Consider the following 16,452-nt stretch of genomic DNA (forward strand, 5'->3'; position numbering starts at 1 on the left):
CTCGAGGGGATTCACAACAATGTAAAGCACAATTAAACACATAAAACAGATGGAAGAAAAGAAGAAAATAAGGTAATATTTGAAGTTATTCTGCACCCTCTACATCCTTCTCAGTGGTAGTTTGAAATTTGAAAGAGAAAATTTATTTTCAGGAAAACGAAATCAATAGAAAACGAAAAACAAAAAAAACCTCATTTCAGTTTAGCTTTGGAATATCAATGTGAAACTGGCATCTATCATTAATGTTTGACATGCCCAGCCCCTCCCCCACCGGAAAAAGTGCCCATGCAAGTGACCAGAAGCTAGCTAAATACTGGCTGAACATTAAACCACGCTTGATGCTAAATTTACCCTGCCATGCAAAACACAACCACACATCAGTATCAGGAAAGAGGTAAAAATAATAATAACGCAGTTTGAGACTTTGAACACAAATCATGAGAAAACTAGCCTTAAAAAGTATTTAAATACTATTTTTTGCTGTATCGCAATGGCAACACACCTTATTTAGAATGAAATAAACCATAATCTAGAGTTAAATACTTGTATGTAATCAAGAGGAGAATGCATGATAATGTAGCTGTAACAATATTCGGCGATGTCATACTGATGGTTTTATTAATTATGACGGTGAAGTAGAGACAGTAGAGAAGCAGTTTGCTGTAAGAGCGCAGACAGCATCTGTCTCAGCTGGATCGCTCTCTCGCGCACACACATACACAAAGCAGTCTCTCCAAGTGCCCTCTCATCTCTCTGATCCAGTGTAATTAAGGCCCACAGCGATGGAGAGATTATGCTCTGTTTCCGAGTAAAAGGAAATGAGAACGAGAGCAAGAATCTAAGAATGAGAGTGAGAAAGATTGAAAGACAGAAAATGAAATAGATTTAGAGATAGAACTCAGAGTCAGATATACTGTAGATGAGGACAGCAGTTACATTTCAGACTTTTGCTCTGCGCCAGCGCTATTGTGTGTGCTCAAAGGTCGTCCGACCATCTTTCTCTCAACTTCCCCCATCAATCTATTCTCACTTCCTTGTTCTTGCTGTCTCTCTCATTCTGCCAGCCCCCTTGTCTAATCTGCTGTTCAGTTTCTAAACCGCTGCAGATGTCTGGACTACTTCACACAGTCACACTAACACCTCCGGCCGACAGTTTTTAACTCTGTGTGTGTTTGTGTGCCCATGTGATGCAAATTGCTGATTATATCATGTTTTTGTGCCAGCTAGCGTGCATAACCGTCTGCCGTATTTTAAAGGAGCGTCCTTGCATGTCAACCAGGCCAGTTTTGATAGATGGCTGAGGAGATAGGAAGGAAGTGTGACCGTCTGTGCTCTGAGGGTGCAGAGCGAGAGATGTGATGAAGCAGAGAAGGGGAGGAATGATAAAATATGTTTTGGTGGAGGCACTTTAATCGAAACTGTGTTGACTTAGTGGGCTGAATATTTCTACTGCATATTTAAGTCATTCGCGTCCACCTGAAACTTTGGGAAAGCGCTCATACCCCTGACTTCAATCAATCTTTTAAAATCAAGTTAAAACTGTTTACTTTCAATTTTTTTTGTCTGTGTGCAAAGTGGAACAATGCAAGCATCCAAAATAAAACCAGGATTGTGGGAAAAGCAGCGCTAAAAATTCCATGCTATGCTTAACAGCAGTTGGGCAATACTAACGATGCTCATTTTGGATATGTTTGTTAAACGTGTCTTCTTTTTTTGGCTTCCTTTTTTGTTTTGACCTTCTACATGAATAATTAAAAACAGCAGGACTTGCCATCCTAAGGTGACAGAAACTGTCAGCAAGCACTTCTGCTGAATGAGTCATGTTGGTCACAGGAAAAGTCTCCAACAAGCAGACCTCTTTAAGCAGAAAGCTCAAATGACACCACTGTCATGATGCTGTCAATAGATTTACAGATCTATGTCATGTCTTCACTTTTCATTAACTTTGTTCACCTTAAATTCAATAACATTTTAAAATTCTTAAGTAATGAGACTTTTATGATGGCCTGTGATTTCTTGAGTTCAAGCTTTTTTTGTGGTACATTTATGTTATGATTGAAAATCTTTTCAATTGGAGTGTTTGGAATTTGGGGAATAAATTTAATATAACTTTTTGTATCTGCTTTTTCTCATAGTAAACTCGGTCTAAGCCTTGAGAGAGAGTGAGAGACAGAGCGAGTTTGGATTAATTAAAATGAGAAAAAAATGAATACATAAATAAGGAGGAGGAGACCCTCTGGAGCCTCTATCTCACAGAGCACGTGATGGTCTTACTTGACCGTGAGAAAACACAACAGAAGGAAATATAAAGTCCTGTCCTTCTCTGACACTGTTCTTGCTTTGCCTCTTTCTCTCTTCCCCGTGTTTACGTTCCTGTCTCTCTCTGATGTGTTTTGGTCACTGAACTGTGGTATTAAACTGTGCCAGTATGAGTTATGGTTTAGGCTATGAAAACCTGACTTTCTACTGAAAATTTATGAGAAAAGCTCTTACTTGGTCTTGAATACAATATCCTCTCTCTAACCAGGCTGCGGTTTTTGGTATCTGACAATGTTTTCCTGGTCTCAGTCATGTTGGCTGTGGAACTCTTGACCAAACATGTCTATCAATGCCGGGTTTACACATATATATTGCAAGTAAACAACTTAAAGGAGAATTTCACAGAACAAACATTATTGTGCCGTGCACCACACATACAATCGCCAGTTACTTTATTAGGTACCTCTATTCAACAGAGGTGAGAAAAGTACAGACATTCTGTACTTAAGTAGAAGTACAGATACTAATGTACTCTACACCGACAGTTTACTGTTTAGGCTGTCTTTATATTAGACAGTATAAAGTTAGTATGAAGGTGGAATTCAGTCAGCAGATCTAAGCATCATCAGCTTAACTTAAAATTCATCTCTGCTACACCCAATGTAACCTAACTCTGACCATGAGAACCACAGCCACTGTGCACCAGCCCAACACAGTGCTTTACTTTAAATCAACCACATTATTTATCCTGCACAAACTTGCAGAGTATTTTCATGCAACCTTTAAATAACAGTTAGTCTACCTCAGGTTTTTTTGTTGGCTTTTTTGCAGCACGTTTCACAACATGAAAAAAATATATTGTCACATGTACAGGCACAATATATGATTTAAAAACATGAGGTTTATCAAACACCACTGAGCAGTCTTTACCTTTACATCTAACCTCTTTTCCTCCTCTCCTGTCCTGTCTTTCTTATCTTTCTCCATCTCTGAGTAAAGTTAGCTCTCTTTCTTTTCTCTCCTTGTTAAATACAGCAGCTGGACCTTTAGTTAGCAACGCACCGTGTGACAAACTGCACACAAACAGTTTGTTTCTTGACACATGAATAGGACTGCCTTTTGTGCATTAGTGCTGAGCCTCAAATCGGTTTGATGTGTGAAGGCCCGCAGTGATAATAACTCCCCTCAAATGCGTTAAACCAAAAGTAAAAAGCCTGTTTTGAAAACGTAAGGAGTAGAAAGTACAGATATTCGTTCAAAAATGTAGGGAGTAAAATTAAAAAATTGTCAGAAAAATAAATACTCAAGTAAAGATACCTGAAAATTCTACTGAAGTACAGTAACAAAGTATTCGTACTTCGTTGCTTCCCACCTCTGCTCATTAATGTAACAAACAGCCAATCACGTGGCAGCAACTCAGGGCACTTAGATATGCAGACATGGATGTCCTGCTGAAGTGCAAACTGAGCATCACAATGGAAAGAAAGGTGATTGAGGTGATTTTGAAGGTGGCATGTTAAACTTGTCTGACTTGTACTTACGTAGTGCTTTTCTACTCTGTTTGAGCATCTGAAGCACTTTCTTACCTCACACACAAATTCACACAAGCACTCTTTTCTGGGTCGAAGTGTGTTTACGTTCACACACTCACATTCTGATGGATACATCGGGGGCAACTCAGGATACTAAAAGCAGACTAGAAGAGCTGGAGATCAAACCATCAACCTTCCGATTAGTAGACAACCACAGTGTGGTTGTTGATGACAGACTGATCTGAGTATTTTAGAAACTGCTAATGTACTGGGATTTTCCCACACAGACATCTCGAGGGATTACAGCAGCAGCTGTCGGAGTAAAAATGCTCCGTAGATTCCAGAGATCAGATGAGAATCCCGAGACTACTTTGAGATGACTCAAATAACCACTCATTACATGTCAGTACAACACACTGAACTTAAGGCAGATGGGCTAGAGCAGCAGAAGACTGTACCAGGTGTCACTGCTGTAATCTCAGAACAGGAAACTGAGGCTGCAATTTGGACAGACTCGCCAAAATTGGGCAACAGCAAATTGGAAAAAAGTTCATCTGATGAGACTCAGTTTCTGTTGCAACATTCAGATTACAGGATAAGAATTTGTTGTAAACAGCATAGAAACCTTGGTCCATTCTGCCTTGTATGGATGGTTCACAGTAGTGGTGGTGTACCCAAGATACCACAGCCTACATGAGTGTTATTGCTAATTATGTCCAACCCTTTATGACCAAAGAACAAACATCGTAAAAATGACAGTTCACTGAATTTGCTGCATTCAAATGGCCTACACAGTCACCAGATCTCAATCCAACAGAGCACCTTTAGGATGTGGTGGAACAGGATATTCACATCATGGAAGTGCAGTCGAGAAATCTGAAGGATATGTGTGACCCCGTCACCTCAATATGGACCAAAATCTCTCAGGAATGCTTTCAGCAGTTTGTTGAGTCGATACCATGAAGATATTTCTGAATGCAAAAGGAGTTTGTCCAAGTAGTAGCAGGTATACCAAATAACGTGATGGCCTAATTAATTTTTTGGAGTCATGTTACATAACTTTACTGAGTCACTTCTTCATTTTGGCAGGCATTTTTTGACGAACTCTTTTTTATTGTATCAAATAAACTAAAGCACTTTTTTTTCCCGATGTTCACGAAGTGTGAAATTGTCCCCCAAATGATGACATTCACAGGACACTGAACCCACTCTGCATTACTTAAATCTCTGAGCGGATTATGTAGCTGTAAAATAAGCATCACTCACAGGGTCAGTTCCCTTTAATGGTTTCCCTTTGTAGAAATGTCCCTGAAAAGAGGCTGATGATAAATGATGACTAGGAAGCCGAATGAACAGCCAGAATCAGCGCTTACTGTATGAGCCATCAGTCAGTGTAGCGTGAGTCAGTGATACGTGAGGCCGTGTCAAAAACAACAGCATCCACACTGAAATGGTAGCGCAGTGGGCAAATTGCCTAGTGGCCCTGTCTATATAATTTTCATCTACCGTTAATGGCATTTACAGTCTCCATGGAAGGCGAGTTAATCACTATAGATGCCCACGTTAAAAATGAGCAACTTTACAGAAGCACTGCATTTTAATCTAACCTATGCTTTTTAAACTTTCTTGAAGCAGATTTTGTTTTTAAGTAAACCCGAATTTTACTATATTATTTACATGTCGGTACTAATTCACAGGCATCTGTTTCTATGTACTCTTTGATGAGTCAAGCTAGAGAAACTAGCAAAGTTAGCTGAAAACTGAAAAAAAGCTGAAAAAAAAGCCATCATAATTCAAGCTTCGAGTTAATAAGTCAAAATTTTGAGCAAATACCTAAATTGTCAAGCTGGATCTGACAATCAGGGGCTCTGTGAAGTTATGCCATTACCTTGTCACCTGGAGGTAGATTGCAGAAGACGTCAGCTGTCCAACAATTCCACATGAACACCTTTTATGAATTATCATTCGCTAGAAGGCATTCAAGTGGAAATGAGGTCCTTCAGGGCCCTTTCTGAATACCAGAGCTAACTGAAACTTTCAACTTACTAACTCAAAATTTCTAGTTTTTTGATGTCCTTAAAACAAGGACATAAAATGCTAAACTCAAGGCTTCAAAAACATCTGAGCCCACAAATCAAAGAGTGAAATCAGATAGCCAACCCTTTTTCAGGGTGGTGATTGCTCTTGGCAAGACATGCAATAGACCTCAGTCCTTACTGTTCAGAGCACAATGCGATTGACAAATCATTATCTTGAGACTATGAGTCATCTTCTGGGTGGGGTGGGTGGGCGTTCTGAGGCTGAGAATGTGGACTCACTGGTCAAGAAGACATAAGGCTAGACAAGTTGTTGGTGAGCTTCTATCAGACTGTTACATCAAAGAAATGGTGTTTGTATGACCTCCAGGTGATACGGGACAGATGCAACAGGAAAACCGACTGTGTACGTGTCTTTGTGCACGTGTGCGTCTGCGTGCAACACCAGACTATAGTCTAAACAAACACTGGGTCAAGCAGGAAGAAAATATCTAATGGAACAGATTTAGGTCTTTTCAAAAGAAAAAGGAAGGAAGTGATGTTGACTCTTTGAATGTGGGAAACATGTTAAACAAAACCTTGATAACCACAACCACAATGCTACTCCTGCCTGTCTAATAAATTTCAAGTGAACTGCACCTTCAAGACAGGTGTAGCTACTTTTGCTAAGGCACTCGATCAAATTTTTTGCTTCAGTTACTAATTTCCTGAAGTGTCTTTTGGTGACTGCGCACACTTTTTTTTACTTTGAGGGAGTTTGAAAAGTCTGAAAAAGGAAGTGAGATTTTCCACCAGACAGTGAGAAAAGTGATGTTGTCTCTCTGCAAGCATCTAAAAAGTACCCAAACTATAGAATTGGATTAGGTATTGCTGAAAGTATTAGATCTAAGTTGTGCCACTGCAGCGCTGCAGGAGAAGACCAAATATATCCTTTGGGTGCATCTGCTGCTGAGTCAAAGAGAACTGTGAAACCACCCGGCATGGCAAAATAGATTTCTCTTCTTGCTCTCTGTCTCTCTGTGTCTAAAGTCTATCTTGGCATCACTTTATATTCCAAAAATAAGCTACTAAATAACCCACTGGGATAGTTTTGCTGGCGTAGTCTGAAACTACAGTCTTCTGCCACATATTTTGCATGTTCAAAGAAATTTTGAAGCAATTACTGTTTTAAAAAAGGTCCCTTGCATTATGGCTGGAGTCATTAAATTACTTATTTTAGGCCACAAAAACGCTTTTAAGACTGATTTTATGGTGAAGAACGATAGCGAACAGGACGTTGAGATCACGTCAGTTCTTTATTCCCCTCCGCAGATGTTTGTGTTCCACATTTGTGGCTATTTTACACTTTTGTGCACAGTTTCATTCACTTGGCATCTTATATTAAGCGCCATTTTAGTTCTCTAGCTGTACCAGACTACCAGCACATTCTTTTAATGTTGTTTTTTTTATATTTGCTTACATTACGGAAGCCCTTCATGTCAGAATCCTTACTATATTTTAAGATTGAGATTAGACTTTTTTTCCCCTGACAGTTCAGATTAACTCTGATCCAGTTTTCGTTTATGTGTTTGGTTTACTGTAGGTTGACATGGGTATAACTGTGGCTCACTTCTGACTCAGATCTGTTGGTCATTCGCACAGTATATTTGCTTAATGAAAATGTCAGGATTTTTCATCGATTTAAAAATCCTCCTCACATACAAGGCCTTGAATATTCAGGCCCCATCTTAACTTAAAGACCTCATGGTACCATAATACCCCAATAAGGCACTATCAGAGGCTTTCTTGTGGTTCCTAGGATATTTAAAAGTGGGGAGACATTAGCCTTCAGCTTTCAGGCCCCTTTTCTGTGGTGCCAGCTACTAGTTTGGAGTTGGGAGACAGTCAACCTCTGTACTTTTAAATATAGACTTTTCTTCATTTTAAAAAGGAGTTTTTCCTCCCCACTGTCTCCAAGTGCTTGTTCATAGGGGGCCATTTGATTGTTGGGTTTTCTCTCTATTATTGTGAGGTGTTTACCTTATAATATAAAGCTTTTTGAGGCAACTATTGTTGTGATTTGATGCTATATAAATCCCATTTTTAGATATTGTACATTGTTGTTTGCGATATAAAAACTATTGACTGCAATATTTGATAACAAAGCAATGCATGTTTTGTTGTTTGATTTTTTTTGCGGAAACAAGAACAAAGATAGTAACATTGTTTGCATTTAACAAGTACAACAGGGACAATTCAATTCAATTCAATTCAATTTTATTTATATAGCGCCAAATCACAACAAAAGTCGCCTCAAGGCGCTTCATAGATACAGAGAAAAACCCAACAATCATATGACCCCCTATGAGCAAGCACTTTGGCGACAGTGGGAAGGAAAAACTCCCTTTTAACAGGAAGAAACCTCCGGCAGAACCAGGCTCAGGGAGGGGCGGCCATCTGCTGCGACCGGTTGGGGTGAGAGAAGGAAGACAGGATAAAAGACATGCTGTGGAAGAGAGACAGAGGTTAATAACAGATATGATTCAATGCAGAGAGGTCTATTAATACATAGGGAGTGAGAAAGGTGACTGGAAAGGAAAAACTCAATGCATCTTGGGAATCCCCCGGCAGCCTACGTCTATTGCAGCATAACTAAGGGAGGATTCAGGGTCACCTGGTCCAGCCCTAACTATATGCTTTAGCAAAAAGGAAAGTTTTAAGCCTAATCTTAAAAGTAGAGATAGTTTCTGTCTCCCGAATCCAAACTGGAAGCTGGTTCCACAGAAGAGGGGCCTGAAAACTGAAGGCTCTGCCTCCCATTCTACTTTTAAATACTCTAGGAACAACAAGTAGGCCTGCAGAGCGAGAGCGAAGTGCTCTAATAGGGTGATATGGTACTACAAGGTCATTAAGATAAGATGGGGCCTGATTATTTAAGACCTTGTATGTGAGGAGCAGGATTTTGAATTCAATTCTGGATTTAACAGGAAGCCAATGAAGGGAAGCCAAAACAGGAGAAATATGCTCTCTCCTTCTAGTCCCTGTCAGTACTCTTGCTGCAGCATTTTGGATTAGCTGAAGGCTTTTCAGTGAGTTTTTTGGACATCCTAATAATAATGAATTACAGTAGTCCAGCCTGGAAGTAATAAATGCATGAACTAGTTTTTCAGCGTCACTCTGAGACAGGATATTTCTAATTTTAGAGATGTTGCGCAAATGGAAGAAAGCAGTCTTACATATTTGACAGATGTAGATGACCAACAAATTAGAGGATAAAGAACTAACCACTTTATGTTGGTTTTTCCTTTAGTAGGTCACCCACATATATTTATGTTAGAATTACTTACCACAAGACCAATATTTCAAAGAGATCAACGCGGTGGAAATATTTATATTCACATCTTTACACGTGACTTTAACTATTTTCATAATGGACTAAAGTGGTTTTAAAGTTAGATTTAGATCTGCCATCCCTGCCTTCCTAAAACAAAGTTGCTAATTAGCCAATTTTATCGTACATCACACTTGGAGGATTTCTGTCTCCACCAGAATTTGTTTTTATGACAAAAAGAGCCACAACGTCTCTTCTAGGATTCATTCATGGCTGTGAAAGTGGATCGGATTTTTCACAGACTGACGTCAAAGCTGGACCGAGCTGAGCTGAGACTGAAGTCTCTCTGCAGTTACTGATGTCCTGTCTCCTCTGACAGGAGCGGTGTCGGCACACAAGAACCACACACGCACACTGGCAAACTCACACAAACACCTGACCCACTTTTCAAGCTGCTACACCATCCAGCAACAACAGCCAGAAAGACATCAATAAACAGCCAAAAAAAACCAAAAAAACAAGAAGCATCAGATTCCGCTCTGTCCCCTCTTGGCAAATCTATTTTACACGCAGCGTATCGCTTCTCTTCCATCCCTTGTGTCTAATTTTGTATTTTAGCTTTTTTTTTTAAACACAGGCAACCTAATTTTTTCCCTTCCAAAGGACTATCCTAAGACAAATCCACTGAGAGTGACATTGTGCCCAGGCGATTTAACAGCCAAACACAAAACAATCCCCAGATCTAATTCTTAACCCCTGTCTTGAGTTAAGTAGGAGCACAGTGAAGGGCCAAACCTCCATTCCAGGTCTGGCCTTTATCAGCACCAAAACTCAGACCCCAGACCTCCCACACTCCAATATCCACACAGCCCCTCAAGGCACAACACCAAGTCTCAGCTGCACCCTTCAGCGCCACGTACTGACAAGACAACCCATCAGCCCCATCAGCAGCTCCAGATGCCGTGGTGTGCTAGACAGGATTAACTCACATCAGGCCAGAGGGCCCGCAGATCCCCCCCTCACCCCTCTTAGCCTCCACCCCATACCTTATCCTCTAACCCTCCTTCTCTGCCTGCTTCTCTAATCCCCAGCCACCATGACAAATATATCGAGCATGCGCACGCTCGCCCGCGCACATCCAAAATACATTAATGAAGAGATACAGGGAAATAATGTAGCGTTTTCAGAGGTGTGTGCTTATAGGTCTGCTAATTCAATTCTGTGGCATTAGATGAGATGCAATGAAACTTCAGTGATGGCTGTGGAGCAACCCTGCAGCTGCAGTAATGAGAAGCTACGCAGGGTAATATGAAGAAATACATATGAGATCAGAGAGGTGTATGAAATCCCACTGCGAGGAGCACGACAGTAAAGCAACTGTGCAGAATATAGTGCAAATCTTTAGTAATTTTCTCCTACCTGACAGACATGGAAAACTCCCCAGGAGCACTCTCGCTCTCTCTGACCAGGAAGGCGCCGCACTCTCTGTTTCTGAGTCGACTTTCTGCCACGCCGCGAGATATGCGACCGGCGAACCAGCTGCAGGCCAGTCAAGCAAAAACAAAAACAGACAAAAGAAAGCAAGTGAGCAAACAAAGAAAGAAAGGGGTCACGGGTGTTACCACTTTATGCAGGTGAACTCTCCTGATCTGAGCATCTCCTCCAGACGTTTGCACACACACTCAAATTTAAGAAAAGAAGTTTGTGGATATCTGCTAACTCTGAAAGAAACTGAGAGGAGAGCAGCTCACAAAAGCACGGATCAAAGAGCTGAGAGAGAGAATGAAAGAAGTGAATTTTCCACACGCTGCTAAGTTTGCACATGAAACAAATCCAGCAATTCAGTTGTCAGCTGTGGTGCGGAAGTAAAGGTGTCATTATTCATTTCTTTTCTCTTTCTTTGTTTTGCACTTGCTTAGTAGTGCGCTTTGCTTGGAGGCTGTGAGCACAGGCAGTTTGATGACTCATGAAGAGTCAATATGGTGGAGAAACTCTGGGACCCTCGTGGCTAACTTCATGCAGTCAAATTTCAGGGATTTTTTAAAAAAAAAAATCAAAGCCACGCAAAGAAATTTGGAGGAAAAAAGACACACATATATATACACACGTATCCTACACTCCCAGGGGTGTCCACAGACTTAACTAGGCAATTCCAACTGGGCTGTACATCAGGGTTCATTAATGAGCCAGAGCTGCTGTAACGTCTGTGTTGTCAGTTTAGAGTTTGTCACAGCAAACCAGCTGGTGCATGACCATCTGATGGAGATACAGGGTGTACCAGCAGCTTCACTGTAAACACACACACACACACACAGGGCTGTATCATGTGTGATTACATAAGTTAGCGAATGAGTGTGTCCCTTTGGGTAGGCCGCCTTATGCCAGAGTGCAGATGTCCAAAGCAGAGCAGAAAATGCCCGGGGCAGCAAACTGCTCACATCCTCGTTGATGAGATGTTTAAATGGACCGGTGGTAGGTAGATGTGTGAAACGCTTTATACAGATGAGCTAAAGATGCACATGTGTGCGTGAGTGTGCGCATACTTACGCGTGTGGACGCAGGTTGATGTAGTTTTTCGGCACGAACCCTTTTCGGTTGTGGAGTTCGGCCGTGTACCAGTTAGGATCATCTTCCATGTTGGTGATCTAAGAGCAAGCGCACATAAAAACACAGAGTGAGATGAAAAGCTACCCATAATGATGTTGGCGCTGGATTTTGTCCTCACACTGTTTTATCAGCCTCCTCACAGGCCTCTCTGCTTCTACTATCCGCAACCGTCAACTCGCACAAGTTTGAAAAGATTACTGGGCGAGTTTTAAATGCCACATGAAGCTTGTCGTGATTTCACCATGGCTGGCAAATCCACATTTTTCTTCAAAATTGATCTTCCTCGAGTTAGCTGACGTGAGTCAGTCGGTCTGCGCGTGTCATCACGCCGAATGCGGAAACCACCATACATCACAGATGTGTAGCGGAGATAAAAATGAAGTTTGATGGTATTTGTCAAATGTTTGTTGCCCTTTACTGCCCTTTATCGCACTTTAATATGTAATGTATTCCTAAACCCCATAATAGGTGTCTTTTTCCATCAGTAAAGCCCAAAAGATCAAAGTAATTAAAAAGAATAAATACTGTAAACTTAATTCTTCTTAAAAAAAACAACCTTTTTTCTTATTAATTCAGATTTTCTGTCACATTTTCATCCCTATAGTATAATGTCAGAATAACTACAGTCTATTCAGTGCTATATTCTGCATTATGGAGTACAAAACGTGTGTGTAAGGGAGGCTCTGTGTTTACACTAATTATGGGTAAAATATAATGCATGCGCTATAATGTTGAGTGATTTGTTTGTTTCTATTACACTTACAGGTCAGTTGATCAGGTTGTGTTTTATAGCAGAGCTGTAACACCATGAGCAAAGTGGGTAGTGTAATGGAAATCATGACGACACCAGGTTTTACCTTGCGCAGATTCTCCAGGCGATCCAGAGGAATAATATGAAATATACATATATTTACTGTGGAATTTCACATGATATCGACAAGTAAAGATGAGCGCGTCTCGGCAGGCGTTGTCATTACAATCTGAAGTTGTAATCTCACACTGAGTTTCATCTACCTGCTCCTGCGTGTACTCTATAGATAAGGAAACACAGCTTGTCACAACAAGCAGCCAGGCTGCCCTCGCTGCCCGTTACAGAGCCAAAACACCCAGCGCTATCTCTAGACAGTTCTTCATACTCCTAAAGGCCCCACCGACACCAGCCTTTTTCCATAAACAGAGACATCTCACCAAAAATACAGGAAACGCCAAAAGAAAAGTCCTGTGCATGTGATACACTTGGAATGAGCTTTTTTGCAAGAGAAGATTACATTTATATATCAGTAATTTGACTTTTTTTCTCCTCTTTACATTTAGTGACAAATTTTGATCTCAGTATGTATCAACGCAGACAGACAGAAACCACTGGGCTCAGAAAAGAGCCTCTAGAAGCCTTTTAAGGGGCAAAGAGTTAATAATCAAAATTACACCGCTTTGGTGTAAGTAAAAAGAAATGAATTACATAAATAAAATAAATTGAACCCTTGTTTTTTTATCACTTGAAAATAAGCCATAACTGAAAATATTTCAGTTGACTTTTTAAAGACTATAGTTACTATAGTTAGTCGCTTGCCTTAAGAAAGTCTGAAATGTCACACCAGAGCCTGCTATCAAGTTCACATTAGCTGACGTCATTAGCATTCGCAGGATGTGTAATCTGACAGTGGGGTGTGCAAAGTAAAATGAAAAGAAATTCAAGCACAAATGATATTAATGATAGTCATTTAAAAACTCTTGCAAACATGTCTTATTTCTGCTGGCTACAGTAGGTAATAAACAGGGCCAGGGCTCCATCATGATGATGGTAATAAAGGACAGTCTGTTATTTTGACTCCTGATATGTTCCTGCTTTAAACCTTATCTGTTTTATCCCATCCCCTTTCATTGCTTCATCTCTGTTCATGCTCTTTTTCAAAATCTTTTTTACATTCAGTCTCCTAACCCAGCTGTGACATGGCTTGTCATTTTGATATTTTAAGATGATTTTTATTTTGCGCCGCCTGCCTCACACTGCCACATTTCTTCCTTATCTCCCTTACAGCTTGGGTTTATCACTTTTTGGGCTTTTGTCACGTTGCCTCTGTGTTTGATCAGCAGCTGTACCCAGCAAAGTACCGCGTGTCATGTACTGTAGTTAAAACATCCTCCCTCACCTCAAGTTTCACGCGACATCCTGCCAGCAAGGACTTGAAGGCCACTGTGATGAAGAACACCTTGGGCAGTAATGCCCATCTGCCAGAAAATAAATAAATAAAAAAAAGTTGCCCTGTCCCCTCTCTGCATTTAGAAACTTCATTTCATGCATCAGCTGCTTGTAATGGCTACAGTGCACTTTTGTACGTGCATTTTTTAAATGCGTCGCAGGCTACGAAATGATTTACTGCTCATAGCGTCAGTCATTCATCGAGCTGAAAGCTTGCCCTTTAAGAGGCTGGAGGTTTCGGAGTCCCTCCTAAACAACCTCTTCCTATATTTCCCACAGTTTAAAACAACACGCTGGACTGTCTCTCATGAAACCCAGTGAGCCATTTCTGCATCAGTCTGACTCAGAGACTAACTTCCCCCCCACCACAATTTCAATCAAAAAGTTTCCACTTCCTGTACAGCTTCACCTGTTAATTTAATTTTTCCTGCTTGTACATCATAATAACGAGTAACTACAGGAGTTCTGTGGAGAAACCAAATCTTTTTTTTGTCATATGTATTGTGTTCATAAAGCCTCTTAAGAGGTAACACTGGCAGTTTAAGAACTTTTCCTTATTTCTATTTCATAGATCGCTACTTTAATTTTATTAATAATGCAACAATGCCAGTAAGTACTAGCGCATCAATACAAATATCAACAGTATTAATATAGTAAAGTTAAACATGCAGCCCATATTGTTGTTGTTGTGTTTTGGAAAGGAAAATACACACCTCAAACACGCACTATGAAAAATGTCTGAGCCTTTGCGAGCTGACTTTCATGCCTATTTTATTTATAGCCTGTAGCACATTTAAACAAAAGCTGACACAAAAAGACGAGCGTATCTAGATCCCAGGTCTCCAAACAACCCCACTTTCAAATTACATGAAATGCTGCAATGTGTGCTTTGTTGGGTTAACTAATGACTGTGGAAAGTAAAAGTAAGTTATTTGGTTCAGCTCATAAGTCATAAAGGCTGCCTTTACTAATCAAAAGTATCAGTAGTAGTATTAGTAACTCTGGCCCTGTTTTTACTTGGTATCACATGCATACCAAAATTTGCATTATCACTCACCACTAGTAGCTACTAAGTAAGTAAACAATTGTACTGAATGTTGACCGTGTACAGCAGCGGTCTCCAACCCCCGGGCCATGGACCGGTACCATGGCCCGTACTGGTACCATGGCCCGTACCCGGAGGGTCCATGACCCCCCTGGGCCATGGACCCCCCCATGGCCTGGGGGGGTCGTTTGGTACCGGGCAGCGAGACATTAGGCTCAGGTGTGAAATTTATGGTTTTCAGGGTTTTTATTGTTAACTCTGTCTTTTTCCGTGCTGTAGTTGTGTGTCTTATTTTGAAAGACATATTTACGTGTTACCATAGCAATCAGAGAGGATTAAGGGGCAGAGAGGAGGATGTTACTCTCAATATTGTTGGCGCATTTCAGGAGGACGCTGCTAATAAAGTTATACAATTATACAGTGAATTTGCGTTTATTATTATATTTACAAAATACCACAGTTTTTGTCTTAGTCTGTATCATTTTATTTTGTTGTATTTATCCACGACACCTTAAAGGCCGGTCCGTGAAAGTATTGTCTGACATTAAACCGGTCCATGGCGCAAAAAAGGTTGGGGACCGCTGATGTACAGTGTTTATCATATATATATGTAGAGAGAGACCATATATAACCAATAATAGCTGATTATCTAGCTAGACCCTGTTAATTCAGCTGTGACTAACAGCTCCTTCCAGACCACTCCAGAGAGTTTACTCATTACATAATTAACCCTTAACAAAAGAGCATTAAACAAACAAAATCCGACAACGTGAACATCTGACATGGCAGTAGACTGAAAAGACCGCACACAAAGCTCTTAATGAGGCTTAAAAACAGGTCAGGTATGGTTGACCGCACCTGACTGCTGTGGTCAGACACACGAAACTGTTGGAGAAAGGAAGCAAATAAATACAGCAATATTTTTATTTCCAAGGATAGTTAACTATTTTCTAAAGAAATGAAGTTATTTCATTTTGTGATTAGAATGTAGTGCGTACTCTCTGGGTGCTTTGGAGGTTTTCAGTTCCAGCCAGAGTTGTTACATTTTTTGTGACGGTATCTGGAGAACTAAAGCTCGGCTTTTGTGTCCCTCGTGTTAAACTTGGCAGCACGGTCTCCCAGCTTTACACATAATGCCAGAGCCACTTCTTTTTTTTTACAAATTTTTCTATGAAGCTATTTTTATAACTTCTTTATGAGTCAACACTCTGCTCAGCTCGATCGATCCAGTTCCACATGGAAAACGCACAATGCGTTCGCATTGGCAACAAGGTGTGAAAAGAAGCAGAAGTAGGCTTTAAAGCAGCATAAGGGCAATAAATGAGCACCAGTGAGCAGCTGTGAGGAAAGCAACTATCTCTTTGGTATTTTTGTAACTAAATTATAGAGTTTCTTTTTTCTTTTTCCGCGCAAATTCTCTTGATGTTGTAAAGCTCAGGCCATCTGGCGCATCATGCAGAAAC

At 40.5% G+C, this 16,452-nt stretch overlaps 1 protein-coding gene across 1 annotated transcript in view; it reads right to left on the reverse strand.

Annotated features, from left to right (window-relative positions):
- Window positions 1-16,452, reverse strand: part of grapa (GRB2 related adaptor protein a) — a 35,157-nt gene that overhangs the window by 16,252 nt on the left and 2,453 nt on the right. Inside the window, exons 2-3 of the mRNA XM_084926404.1 lie at window positions 11,685-11,782; window positions 10,557-10,676 (exon numbers count right to left, since the gene is read on the reverse strand). Of these exons, the coding sequence (XP_084782530.1) occupies window positions 10,557-10,676; window positions 11,685-11,782 (218 nt within the window). The remainder of the gene's footprint in view (window positions 1-10,556; window positions 10,677-11,684; window positions 11,783-16,452) is intronic.

This window comes from Perissodus microlepis, chromosome 4, assembly GCF_051167445.1.
Source record: "Perissodus microlepis isolate ML-2025 ecotype Zambia chromosome 4, ASM5116744v1, whole genome shotgun sequence".
Classification (NCBI taxonomy): domain Eukaryota; kingdom Metazoa; phylum Chordata; class Actinopteri; order Cichliformes; family Cichlidae; genus Perissodus; species Perissodus microlepis.